Genomic DNA, 14,423 nt, shown 5'->3' with positions numbered 1-14,423 from the left:
CCTTGGTTTCGAAAAGCTGCTGACCCTCCATTTTTCATCAACTTTGAGGACGTGTCGGGCATGAGCTGCTGTTGCTATTGTGTGGAGTAATCCAGATTTACCTGTTGTCTTTAGTTTGAAGGTTGCACAAAGGCCTACTCGAGACTAGAAAACTTGAAAACACACTTGAGATCTCACACTGGAGAGAAGCCATACGTCTGTGAACATGAAGGCTGCAACAAGGCTTTCTCAAACGCCTCCGATCGGGCCAAGCACCAGAACAGGACACATTCCAATGAGGTACGTGTCCTCTACAGGCCCTTAGCTGGTGGGGAGAGACAGAGAACTCTATGGGGCGCGGTGGAAAGGTGTGCTGTGTTCCATGTTCCTTTCCTCTTGGCCGCTCCTAGCTTGAGTGGGTTCTGACCGTGCAGGTGAAGGCTTGGGCCTCAGAGATGGGCCTAAAAACTGGGCCTTATTTGGTGAGTACTGCAGATGAAGGGGAAACCTCTTAAAACCCCTGGTGAACTTCATTAGTTCTTCTTATTCCTAACTGCCACCTACTGGTCAAACAGGAAGAGCATTTAATTTGGAATTCTGTCTACTTGCTGTGCCCAAAGTAGCGTGAATCTTACGTAAAGGACGACCTTATAAGCACCAAGGATGGATTCAGAAGCTGCATGTTGGCAGCTGACAGCTTACTGCTAAGGCAGCCACTTTTATTAGTTTTCACCAGGTGGTATTTTCAATTCATTATATCGAGAAAGACTTACAGGGCAGCTAGACTTTGCTAAGTAAGATTTCCGGACGTTGTAAATTCCAAAGGATCTGGGAAGATGTTCTCAGAAACCCAGAATAGTTTCGAGTCAGTTTTTTAAGATTATATATTGAGTAAAGCTGTTGTGTTGCTGTTATTTTTAGGTAGTTATCCCCTCAGCAATGCAAGTGTAAGAATGAAAATGATTTCACGTTTGTTTTGCTTAGACTTCCAACTTCTTGCTGCTCTAGCTCAAGTTCTGACTTCTCTATGAAAGCTTCTCTTGAATATATCAAGACTGACAAAAAGATACCCCACTTATTTGGGATAGAAATAGGATAAGTAATTGGAATTTGTTAATATGAGACATAGCCCCACAAAGTACGTCATCAATTATTTTGAAATGTGTTAGAGAAGGAATATTTTGCACACAAAAGACCTTGGAGTGGCTGTCATTTAAACTCACCAGATGCAAGTCAAGCTCATTTACGATCCTTCAGATAGAGAGTTGCGGGGAGAGAATCTGGTTAAAACAAAGTGAGCCATTCCACTCAGTGGCCATTTGACTTTAAGACAACAAAGACAATTCTCACCCAATTTTGTTTCAGCTAAACTGATAGAGCAAAGCCAACTCTAAGGAGATTAGCCACACTCCCTAAAAAGCGCACTCACACACAGACTCACACGTGCAAGTTCGTATATACCAACTCTTTTTGAAAAGGTCACAGTGGAATAAGGAAACTCAAGTCACTTGGAATCTTTTATTATTGACCAACTATTTGAAGACATTTTACAGGAAATGCCACATCTCCATTTTTATGTCAAAAAAGTTTTACTTTGTGCAATACTGCAGTACAATCTGTTGGGCTTATTTTGTACATTTTAGGGAGTCTAGGATAGGCAAGTCCATAGAGACAGTAGATTAGTGGTTCCCAGAAACTCAGGAAGCAGGGAGTAGTTATGGCTCCTGATGGGTCCAAGGTTTCTTTCCGGGAGTGGTGAAGATACTCTGGAATTAGGTAGCGCAATGATTGCACGACTTCCAAAATGTACTAACTGCCATGGAATTGTGTAATTTAAGAGGATTACTTTTACATGTGAATTCTGTCTCAGTCTTAAAATTTTAAGGGGTTCTGACTTAGACTTTAATTAATACAAATTTTAAGTATATTTTATATAGCTAAGTATAATTTTAACTATAAATTTAAAGGGTATTCATTACTATAGATTTTATTCTTTTCTATTATTGTGGAGAAGTATTAGCAGTGGCTATGTGAGGATTAAATTATATACAAAGATAATTACTGAGCTTTTTAATCTTTTTATGGACCCAGACTATTTGCACGTTTGTTTGCTTTAATTAAGTGTGTGATAGTTGAGCTTGTGTCTTCTGTGAGCTAAAGAGACCAAACTGTATGAGAGTTGAGTATTTGTTATGAGATTAAGAGATATCTTTATCAATAATATCATTTACCACCGTGAGCAATTGACTTAAATTAGTAACCTTGATCAGAATTACATAATTAAAATTTTGCTTACAAACATGTAAAGCGTATTTCTCTCCTCCATATGCCGGGCTTTGCCCTTGCATATAAATGATAGACATTCTCTGATACAGCAAAATTAAGTTTGTCCAGGAACACCAGATCTACATACTCATACAATCCTCGATAAATCAAATTATTCCCTTTCATTTATTTGCACCTTCATTTATGCACTAAGCAAATACTGACCCCTGGTTAAGTGCCAGGCACTTTGCTAGTCTAGGTGGGGTAAAGGCTATAATGGAGAACGGGAAGGGGATACTTCTGTGCAGGGATGCTGTTCTGTCACTGCCTCAGTACCCCAGCCCTCAGGCTCTCTTGTCCTTGTAAGGCCACTGGGCTGTAGCAGTGACCTCTGATGGGACACTCTACACCAAACCACAGAGTTCATGTCCCTCCCGAAGATACCATTAAACGAGTTTCTGTAACCTCTGATTCTGTTGAATCTCCTCCAGAAAGCTCCAGTGGCTCCATCTTCCCTATAGATAGGGAAGACTCTTTAAGCTTAGAGAAGCACTTGTTCTTACCTGGACCCAGCCTGTCCTTCCAGTACTGATCTGTCACTGTCATAACCAGGAACAGAATCTCCCCATAAGCCTATAGTGTGGAAGTCCCGGTTTACATGCATGTAGAGAGGTTCTGCCACTGGACCTTGGCACAGGACACATCTCTGGCCCTCATTTATGCTTTCTCCTAATGAAAGCTCCATTTACCGAGTGCTTATTATATTCCATTCATCCTGATAAGCACTTGATGAACATGGTGTTATTTAACATTCACCATAACCCCAGGAACAGGCACTACACCCAAATACAGAATCTTGATAACTGATCCTTCCTATGATCATGCAGCTGAAAAACGATCTCTCCTCTGGCTCCTTACATGGCACTCATACTTTACATTGTCGGTAATTACATTGTCTTATTTTTCCTAATATGTTCGCAAGTTTGTGGCCACAGAATCTTGCATGTAATAGGGATCATTAGTTTATCAAAAATAATTGTTTGGGTAAGTTCTACAAAGTCAGGAGAAGTAGTACCAACTACTTCAACCAAGTCCCGTCAGTGTAGTGAGTCAGAAAGGTAACCACCATGCCAAAAGTTGAATATCCAACACACGAAAATGGGCTCCTCAGTAAGTCTGACAGCATTCATCTTAGCTTCTAATTGTGCTTTATTTCAATCATTGATCACCCCCAAATTTAGGGACAAGCTATACGAGGGGTTAACATGTTTCATTGATGTTCTGTTGTGAAGTGCAGATTTCCTGAACCTAACTGTGTCCTTGTGAATTTTTGTGGCTGGATAACGTAGAAGTTCACATTTAAGGGCACACGGGTACAGGTGGACTTGGACGGGCTGTTGTTCATGGAGTGCAGGGGCTGACGAACAGCTGTATTCTCCTTCCACATTAGCTGTGCCCCCATTTCTAGGCTAACCCATAACATTCACATGCATTTATTTATAGGAAGAGTGGCTCTTTACACATGTAGTGTGGCCAGGCTTCGTGATCTCTCTCCCCTTCTGGGGTTCACACCCCTGCCCATACATCCCTGGCCGCCTGCTGATGAAGCTGTCACAGCAATGCCTTAAGCAAGCATAGTGACCGTGTCGGAACGCTATAAGGTAATGGCACTAATCGTCAGAGCCATTCTTCTGTCCCTAATGCATAGAATTTGATGCACTCATTTCGTATATAGGGCAAATCACACAAGCTCCTGAATAGACGTAATTCATAGTTAATGGGAATCAATTGTACCTAAAGGAATCTCAAATTTGGAGGTGAAGCCTCTCAGGATAATTTTCGGGATCTTTGCCTTACTACATTAAGACATTTCAGCATTTTAGGTAGCACTCAGTCTGTTCTTGGCTTTTAGTGAAAAAGCATCCTTTACACATAAATTCTACAAGACCTGGTATCTTTTTAAATATAATGGGTGCATTATATTAATCATGTTTTTTATGACGATAGCTTACCTAATAGCTCATTTTCTATACAGAGATACCAATATTACTTTTACAAGCATCTATGAATATATTTTATTTCATGCCAAGTGAGAAAAATCACAATTCTGATGAGCACAAGCCCCCCAGTCTGTGATTTGAGGGAATAGTCAGCTGTATGCATCTGTGTAATTCTTAATAACTGTATCTTTAGGCTCGATTATTGACCTACAAAGAAAATGAAATTAGCGTACAAACATTTTTAGGCCTTGGTGAGTACTCAGGGAAAGAGCACAGATCAGAAACCCCAGCCACGTCGCATCACATATCAGCCTTCATGGTTCATGATGAGTGTCTGTGGCCAGCCAATATCAGGACTTTCCAATTTGAGTATCAGAAAGGTTCTGGATATTTTGATCTCTGGACATCCCCACACAGTTGTAATGCTACCCAAAGGAACACATTTCAGTGACACCTAACAGAGAGAGGCTAGAAGCAATTTTTTAATTATGCCTAGTTCTACGTAGTGAACTTTCAAAGGGGGCTGCGTGATATTAGATCTCAAAATCAGGATATCCATAAGAAATTTCTTCACGTAACCTCTTCTGAAAGGTATGCAGCATTCTCCTGATCAGATGATGGGTGTCTTTTAAGCCTTCTACTATTGTCTCCATCATCATCTTCCTCATTAAATATCTATCAAGTGACTACCATGGTGCCATGATCCTTTTTCCTGCTTACAGAATAAAAGCTGTTAAGAACATCCAAGCAATTTACACATTCTAAGTTCTCCCTGAACTCGCCCTAAAATGATAATCTATTACAGCTACATTCTATGGATATGGAGTAATGTCCAAATGGCCTTACTTAACCCAAAGGCTCATGAAAGTATTTTGTCAGAATTAAAATGTTACAAGCAACCATGAAGGCGGTGGGGCTGGGCACAGGCACTTTCATAGCACTGTTAACTCCTTCTTGTGGCATTTGGCAGAAACCGTACGTGTGCAAAATCCCAGGCTGCACTAAGCGTTACACAGACCCCAGCTCCCTCCGGAAACATGTGAAGACAGTGCATGGCCCAGAGGCTCATGTCACCAAGAAGCAGCGAGGGGACATACATCCTCGGCCCCCACCCCCACGAGATTCCGGCAGCCACTCACAGTCCAGGTCACCCGGCCGGTCGACTCAGGGAGCCCTTGGGGAGCAGAAGGACCTCAGCAGCACTACCTCAAAGCGGGAAGAATGCCTCCAGGTGAAGACGGTCAAGGCAGAGAAGCCCATGGTATGTCATTCACTCTCCTGATCTTCCCAGAGCTGGCCAGCATTATGTGAAAGAGGGTCAGACTGCCCCATCCTCTCTGCATCAGGCTATCTCTGAATTGAGGAGGCCATGGGCCCAGGCCCTAGATTGCTTACTTGAATTTGATAAGGTCAAAGCATTTCCAGGTTTCCTAACTGACTTCACAGTTGATCTAGATCCGTACCACTGGTATGGAAGGAAGGCGCTCCTGGGCCTGGCTGGAATGTAGAAACATGTGTCCTATCATCTTTGCCTGGGTGACCCCAAGATAGGTAAACCACAGTTCTTATTCTTTAGGGGTTTAAAAGTCCAATGGGATATACAGGAAACCAATACATGGCCCTCAGTGTGATGGGGCCATGTAGAGTGTCCGAGAGAGGAAAGAATCCTCCAGTGCACTTAGAGGCCAGCGGAGGCCCGGTGGTGGTCACTCAGTGCTCGAGGGGGACTGGAGGGGGGGCAGAGCAGGGGCAGGAGCTCGAGGGGTGCAGGGGGACGTGCAGGAGCACAAAGGGGTGAGGTGCAACCAGCACAGCATCACAGAGGTTGGTTTTTTTTTAAGTCACTCTAGTACCAGTCTACGATCTGGTAAACTGGGGGTTATTTCTGCGGCTGTGCATGAACCAGGGAGACACAGACCAATGGAGAGATGTGAAAGATTGTGTAGGCACACATCTTTATGTTTTGGTGACTAACAGGATGGGTGGATTCTCCTCTTTCAGCTTCTTTCAAACTTCAGTTGATGTGTGCTTTTACAAAACACCTAAAAATTTCAAAAGGAAAACCAGAAAAATTAAAAGGAATGGTTCTGAGAAGAAGTTCAGCATATCTGTATTGGGCCGTGTGTATAATGGATTGAACTATATGAATATATTGAGTTCTAGGCTGTCATGCTGAAGACCTGTGGAGGAAGTGAATTAGGTAGAGGCTGCATACTTGGGTTTTGAATACACATGAATGATCAGGCAAGCAGACACATGCTTAGTTAAAGGAAGAATTTTCTTAAAATTAGAGCAGTCCAGCAATTGAATTGCTTCCTATGAATTCATAAATGATGTCACTGTATATGAGATCATATAGGCAGGAAGTAATGCACAAACAATTCCACCATCAGCAGGGTAGGTGGGAAGGTACATTTTAATGGCTTACTAAGTTTGTCCTTGAACTCTTAAGAGTCTTAGAGAAAGACAGTAAGTCTAGCCAAAAATAATGCAAATAGACTATCCAGATTTATCATTATTTCTCAGTGGGTAGCTATACTTTGCTTTTTTTAAAAAAAGCATCTGAATAAAATGTATATATATGTATTATGACTGATTGCTATATATTTAAAAATTAATCAGTTCGTAAACTGTGTTTTATGTACTTTTTTTGGAGGGGCCCACATACTGACTCCTAAACTAAAGTCCACCTGTATGGCAACTGTGCAAAACACCCAACAGTTTATCCTCTGGTGTTTAATGAAGCGAGGAAAGTGAATCTGTACCCCTGTAGGCTCTGTCATTGAAAGATGATGTTTGATGTTCTTGGGACAGCCTAAGAACCCAGAATCCCTTGTACCGTTAATGTACATCCCTAGCTTAAGAAAACTTGTCATATTCTCTCCAAACACTCATTGTTTAAGAAGAAAATCGGTAGAAGTAAAAACTTAGAGTAATTTGGCTTAGTGACATTGAAATGCCCCAATGTGTAGAATAGTCTATAAGGTAATTTCAATCATAGAAATATAGGACTAGAAGACATCACAGAGGTTGAAATGAGGCTCCGTATTTTATAGGTAACGAAACTGACGCTGAGTGATTTAGTGAGTTAATCACACTTCCACAATAGATGATGTTTGTATGTATAAACATATTTAAATATAAGTAGATATCTTATAGACATTTACTAATGCACATGAGATTTACATTTCTAATATTCTTTCTTTAAAACATGTCTTTGATTTTATCATCATGCTATAAATTAAATTTTTTCTTCTTTTTTCTTATTAATGCAACATCTCTTCTGTCTAATGCTCCTAAATGTCTTGTTCTCACTTCCTAAGGACAGTGGGTAATAAGGTGAGGGAATTTTGTCTTCTCTGTCCTTTCTGTTTTGTTTTCATTTTACCATCTGACCTTTTTTGTTTCATTTTTCTTCAGTTTTGTGGCTTTGTGACATCTTTGGTAGTGAACATTACTCAAATATGCTTCAAATATAGAAGCAATGTGTTTTCAACATTCGGCATGTGGAAAATGTGCAGTTATTTGGTGAAATTCATTGTTCTATTTGTGTAGGTTTTCATAATAAATCACACTGGGGCCGACCAAGCAGATGTTCTCAAAAAACCATTTTAACGATTACACTGATAAGTATAAATTCATTCTTGGGCCGGACATGCAACACCTTCTTTTGGGAAGACCTGGACACACTTTTGTTGTTAGCAACTTAATCTCTGTTTAAATGTCTGAGCCCGCTGATGTAGTTCTCTGATTGTGATTTGTACCTCCTCGCATCCTCCGTGGAAGCGTGCGGCTGCCTGTGTATATGTCCACACACACCCACACAGATCCATGCCTCCACTTACTCTGAATTGACAACCCAAAAGCAAAGGGCATCCAAAGCTCTGGAATCAACAAGCACCTTGAGGAGGAGCAGATGGGCTGGCACTCCCAGCCTCTGCTGAGGTAGAAAGTGAAGCAAGGCTTCCCGTACTTGGGATCAATTTGCATACCTTACTTTGCTCTGCTTGGTTGCCCTGGATAAAGTTAGTGTATCATGTAGAACTCACCCAGAAAGTGTTTGTTCTTTTGGGTGTATGTACCGTGAAAGCAGAAAAACTATAATGGGTTCCACTAAAGCCTCTCTTGAAAATCCCCTTCCAGGTGGCACCATACCCTGCACCTGAGACCGTGAGTCTGAGTGAGGGTCATTCTCTCTCCTGAGACAATTGTCACTTTGGGCTGCTCTGGGTGGCTCTCGTTTATAGTGACATGGGAAAAGGTGTGACAGATGTGTGGAAGTAGCCAGCCTAGGAGTCTTGGCTGGTCGCACCATTAACTTCGTGACTTTGGGCAGTCACTGCACTTCTCTGAACATCACTTTTCTTATCCATACAAAGAGGCTTAGACTGTTTATCATCCAGGGCGCTGCTAGAATTTTAGATAGAATAGCTGTACACCTTGCCTGTGCATTGTGGGCCATTTTACATAGTGCTTTCCAGACAGTGGACACCTATGCTTTCTATCCTCTATTTCCAGGGTCTCTGGGAAGGGGGAAGAGGCGCTACTTTCCCTGTTTGAGAACTAGTGAACTGGATTAAGTTCCCATTAGTTGTGGCATTTTCTCAGAGTCCACTTGGTTTGGGTTTGGGAAGCATTCCTAATAAACTGTCCTAGGGCATACCGATGGGGAGGTAGTTCCACAGCCCATGATGACTATGGTTTGCAGTGGTTCTTCCTCCCTGGGCACAGCAGAAGCCAAATGTTAAAGTTTTACTTCTTGCCACTGTGCTGCCTTTACCCACACCCTGGTTGTATTTCTACAAAAGCAAGACAGTTTAGAAGGAGGGAGAAGAGCTTATAAGGAGCTTGGCTGCCCAGTCCTGAATAGCCTAGAGGGGTCCTTGACGGAGACTGGGGCACATGTGCTTATGGAGGACGTCTTGCCTTTAAGTTTCAGTTGAGCGAAATGAACCCGAAGACAAAAACACCTGGAATAAGGGTAATTATGATACCCTCCGAGCCAAATGTTACCATACGGGGCTTTTCATCTTCTCTGCTCTCTGGGGCTTCACACTTAATTCCTAAGATAAATGATCTCCATTTTATAGATAAGAAAACTGAGGTTTGGAGTGGTTAAGTAATTTGCCCAAAGAATAAAGTCACAGAGATGAGATCAGAACCAAGGAAGCGAGTCTGTAGAGCTGGCATTCTGGGCAGGCTTCCGTGGCTGATACCATGTGGTCAGCCAGCATCCTCGGCTGTGCGCTGACTCCACCTGCACATCTGCCTGGTGGTCCGTGGGCCATTTTGGCCAAGAGAGCCCATCTTCATTTACCAGAACATGATTTTACTTCTCACTAGACCGGCTGGTAATTCTGAAGGTCTTGATGTGCATGAGCTTTCATCACTGCTCCCTTTCCTGTCCCTTCCTGGTGACGTTTCTTTCCTTTCCTCTTGACCCACACAGACATCTCAGCCAAGCCCTGGTGGTCAGTCTTCATGCAGCAGCCAACAGTCCCCCATCAGCAACTATTCCAACAGTGGGTTCGAGCTTCCTCTGACCGATGGAGGTAGTGCAGGAGACTTTGGTGCCATCGATGAAACCCCAATCATGGACTCGACCATTTCCACTGCAACCACAGCCCTTGCTTTGCAAGCCAGGAGAAATCCGGCAGGGACCAAATGGATGGAGCATGTAAAACTAGAAAGGCTAAAACAAGTGAATGGAATGCTTCCACGACTGAACCCCGTTCTACCCCCCAAAGCCCCTGCGGCCTCTCCTCTCATAGGAAATGGTGAGTTCCGCGTCAGATCTCAGGTTGTTTCTGTTCTTTTAAATGTGGGCCCTCAGTTTTAGCCTTGCTAATTTCTTTACCAGTCCTAAAATTATGCTATAATTCTAATATAAATTGTATCCACATTAATTTAGAACCCATTCAAGTTGTCTTTTTCAAGAGTCTATATTTTAAAAATAGGTAGGAATGGGATAATACAGTGATGAAAAGTAAGACTGTAGCTGACTCATACTGGGAGGGGGAAATTATAACTGTTAGACTAGGGGAAGAACATTCCAGCAGGGTGGTTGGCACCCTGTTTCTGTTTTCTAAAACTGAAAAGCAGGCCAGCAGCCACGTTTATATTTGCCTAGGTTAAGAAAGGTGAGACCCCTTCCCATGTTAGCTCCTGCACTGAGCTTTTCTTCTTTGAGATTACAGTGGATACCTGGAGCATATCCTAAGGGTGAACCTTTCCACTCCACCAGCTCAGGTGTGTTACCTGTTTGTAGGATGCACAGTCCCCTCACTGTGGGTGTGCAACTCCTAAATACCTGTGCCCAAGGAGTTGTGTGGAATTAGAGCCTTGTGGATACATCCCAAGACATGTTTTATCCTTGCACTGTGCCTGTGGAGAAGTTTAACTGAGTTGAGGGAGTCGTGATTGTTTATTGAGGCCAGGGGCCAGCAAACTACAGCCTGTGGGCCACATACAGCCCGCCAACTTTTCTGTGGCTGGTTTAGTGCTGCATGGCTGAGTTGAAAGTGTCCTGAGGGAGACTTTGGGGCCCCGGACATCAGAAGTAGTTACTTGCCTGGCCCTTTACAGAAACAGCATGCTAAGGCCTGGTGGAAGCCCTCCTCGGAATGACTTCATCTTCCCATCCTCTCCCCTCTCCCTACTTGCTTCCCAGGCACACAGTCCAGTAACTGCAGTTTGGGGGGGCCCATGACTCTCCTCCCGAGCAGAAGCGACCTCGCTGGCGTGGACGTCACCATGCTGAACGTGCTCAGCCGGAGGGACAGCAGTGCCAGCACCATCAGCTCGGCCTACCTGAGCAGCCGCCGCTCCTCGGGCATCTCCCCCTGCTTCTCCAGCCGGCGCTCCAGCGAGGCGTCGCAGGCTGAGGGGCGGCCGCAGAATGTGAGCGTGGCTGACTCCTACGACCCCATCTCCACCGACGCCTCGCGCAGGTCCAGCGAGGCCAGCCAGGGCGACGGGCTGCCCAGCTTGCTCGGCCTCACGCCGGCCCAGCAGTACCGCCTCAAGGCCAAGTACGCCGCGGCCACGGGCGGGCCGCCGCCCACGCCGCTGCCCAACATGGAGAGGATGAGCCTGAAGACGCGCATGGCCCTGCTGGGGGACGCCAGGGAGCCCGGGGGGACCCTGCCGCCCGTCAACCCTCCGCGGAGACGCAGCGATGGGGGAGCCCACAGCTATGGCCGGCGCCACCTGCTGCCTCACGACGCTCTGGGGAACGGCGTGAGACGCGCCAGCGACCCCGTGCGGACGGTCCCCGAGAGCCTGGCCCTGCCCAGGGTCCAGCGTTTCAGCAGCCTGGGCAGCTTCAGCCCTCCCGTGCTGCCGCCAGCCGCGGAAAAGCGCAACTTAGTGCTTCAGAATTACACGCGGCCTGAGGGTGGCCAGTCCCGTAACTTCCATTCGTCCCCCTGTCCTCCCAGCATTACGGAGAACGTCACCCTGGAGTCCCTGAGCATGGATGCTGATGCCAACTTGAACGACGAGGATTTCTTGCCAGACGACGTGGTACAGTATTTAAATTCTCAGAACCAAGCAGGGTACGAGCAGCACTTCCAGAGCGCCATCTCTGAGGACAGCAAAGTGCCCCACGGGCCCGGTGACTTTGACCCAGCCGGGCTGCCCGACAGCCACGTGGGCCAGCAGTACCACGCCCTGGAGCAGGCCTGCGTGGAGGGCAGCAAAACCGACCTGCCCATCCAGTGGAACGAAGTCAGCTCCGGAAGCGCCGATCTGTCCTCCAAGCTGAAGTGTGGCCCGCGCTCCCAGGTGCAGCAGGCTCGGGCTTATGGGTTGTACAACAATATGTTCACCCACCCGCAGAATCCCTTGAGGAATGGGGCTGGGCCCACTGGGGGATATCAGAGCCTCGGGGAGAACAGCGGCTCCTATGGTGGCCCAGAGCACTTGGTGATCCACGGAGGCAGCGGCTCCAGCACCAGTGGAAATGCCTTCCATGAACAGCCATATAAGGCCCCACAGTATGGGAACTGTCTCAACAGGCAGCCGGTGGCCCTTGGTACAATAGACGGTGCTTGTGGTGGAGGGATTCAAGGGTCAAAGCTAAAAAGCACCACCATGCAAGGGAATGGGGGGCAGCTGAATTTTGGCCTGTCAGTGGTGCCACATGAGTCAGCGGGCAGCACAATGAATGGCATGCAGACCCAAGACCTGGGGGGCTACCTGGCTCACCCACTACTCAGTGACAGCCTGCAGCCCCAGGGGGCAGGCCGCCCCAGTCAGCAGCTGTTAGGGCAGGTCAGTGCTACCTCACACATCAGCAGCTATCAAGGGCCAGAGAGCTGTCTGCCAGAGACACATGGCATAGGCAGCCAGCCCTCAAGTGTGGCAATGGTCAGAGGCTACCAGCCCTGTGCCAGCTTCGGGGGCAGCAGGCGCCAGGGTGTGCTGAGGGGCAGCCTCCCTCTGCAGCAAGGACAGCTCAGTGACTTAAGTCAGACCTGCAGGGTGAACGGCATCAAGATGGAAATGCAAGGACCGCCTCACCCCCTGTGTTCTAACATGCAGAATCTCTCTGGTCAGTTCTATGACCAAACCATGGGCTTCAGTCCGCACGACACAAAAGCTGGTTCATTCTCCATTTCAGAAGCCAACTGCCTGCTCCAGGGGGCCAGCGCCGAAAGCTCTGAATTACTTTCCCCAGGTGCTAACCAGGTGACAAGCACAGTTGACAGCCTTGACAGCCATGACCTGGAAGGGGTGCAGATTGATTTTGATGCCATTATAGATGACGGGGACCACTCCAGCCTGATGTCAGGGGCTCTGAGCCCAAGTATCATTCAGAACCTCTCCCATAGCTCCTCCCGCCTCACCACGCCACGAGCGTCCCTCCCATTCCCAGCACTGTCTGTGAGCACCACCAACATGGCTGTGGGGGACATGAGCTCTCTGCTGACCTCTCTCGCAGAAGAAAGCAAATTTCTTGCAGTTATGCAGTAACCATTAGGAAAAGAGGACTGCAAACAAACGTAAGACTAATAGAACTGAAAAGATTAACTGACTTCGTTTTTTGGCTGGTCTGTTTTTTTAGTTCTTGTATGTATTTTAGCAATCTCATCTCACCTAACTGGGATGTGTTTCAAGTATATTCCTTTTATGGAAAAGGACTCTGAGAAACCCTAAAGTATTCTAGGGAGAAACTGTCTTCCATTTCAGTTTTGAATCAGTATTGTTACACTCAAACCACGCTCTTTTTTTTAAAAAAAAACTGTAAGCCCGCCCCATTTTTTTAGTAAACCAATGTAAATGTGTTGTGCATGTTCTTTCTTTTAGAAGAGCAGTCAAATTAAAGGATTTGACGTGTTTCTCTGTTCCTCGAAGGAAATAGAGTTGGTGTGCTTGTAACCATTGGCTTACACTCCCACCTTTTTTAAGTTTTCCTTTGCATACGCTCCATGTCTTGTTTTTGTGTTTTGTTTCTTGTGTATTTTTTTTTAAGTCCCACATTGGGCTCAAGAATCAGAATATGAGTATAAGACTCTTTCATGGGTGCATTGGCGCATATGTGACAGATTTTCAATGTCCTCCTCACCCTCGCTCAGTTCAGGACAGACTTTCCACAGTGACACAGAAGTGGAAACTCGGGCTCTTGCAGATGAAGCCATTGCTCACGGTGTGGGTTTCCAGCTCTTGGTGTGCAGAAGTGTGTTTGGGTGGGTGTGCCTGATGGTCAGTTCTCAGTTATCTCTCACACCTGCTTTTTCTCTGCCTTCATGGGCATTGGGTGCTGCTCAGGGCTGCCCGGAGAGAGGGGATAGGCATTGGTGACACTCAGATACCACCTTGCTACTTTTATCCGTTCTGGTAAGAGGTTAGATGAGTTGTAGTCTGGAGCAATAGGGTTATAGTTTGGGGCATATTCATGGGTTTGCTGTATTTGTTGATTATTTCCATCTCTTCCCCCATTGCGATTGATAACTGAGAATGAATTTTATAAAGCTGTCAGTGTAGAAGCATTTAAACAACCCCACAATCGGCTATATCATTAACCTTTCTTTATTCTACTATAGTGAAGGAGTATTTCCATTATATATGACCTATTTTGAGCAATTTATAAAACTTAGTTGTAAAAGGAAAAGCTCACATACTTTCATATTAGGAATAAATTGCTTCAATCATTGTTAGTATTTGAGAGCACTGGGA

General features: G+C 45.5%; 1 protein-coding gene across 2 annotated transcripts in view; it reads left to right on the top strand.

Annotated features, from left to right (window-relative positions):
- GLI3 (GLI family zinc finger 3) overlaps positions 1-13,476 on the top strand; it is a 259,436-nt gene extending 245,960 nt beyond the window's left edge. Inside the window, exons 11-14 of one of the 2 annotated variants that reach the window (XM_012809964.1) lie at positions 115-279; positions 5,215-5,505; positions 9,694-10,021; positions 10,915-13,476. In XM_012809964.1, the coding sequence (XP_012665418.1) occupies positions 115-279; positions 5,215-5,505; positions 9,694-10,021; positions 10,915-13,220 (3,090 nt within the window). In that variant the 3' untranslated portion in view covers positions 13,221-13,476. The remainder of the gene's footprint in view (positions 1-114; positions 280-5,214; positions 5,506-9,693; positions 10,022-10,914) is intronic. The other variant, XM_003797546.3, reaches the window with a different exon arrangement.
- The last annotated feature ends 947 nt before the right edge of the window (positions 13,477-14,423 follow it).

The sequence above is a fragment of the Otolemur garnettii genome, unplaced genomic scaffold, assembly GCF_000181295.1.
Source record: "Otolemur garnettii isolate 467f Iridium unplaced genomic scaffold, OtoGar3 scaffold00119, whole genome shotgun sequence".
Lineage (NCBI taxonomy): Eukaryota > Metazoa > Chordata > Mammalia > Primates > Galagidae > Otolemur > Otolemur garnettii.
Note: the sequence above shows the minus strand (reverse complement) of the source record. Positions and strands in the feature narration are given on the sequence as shown.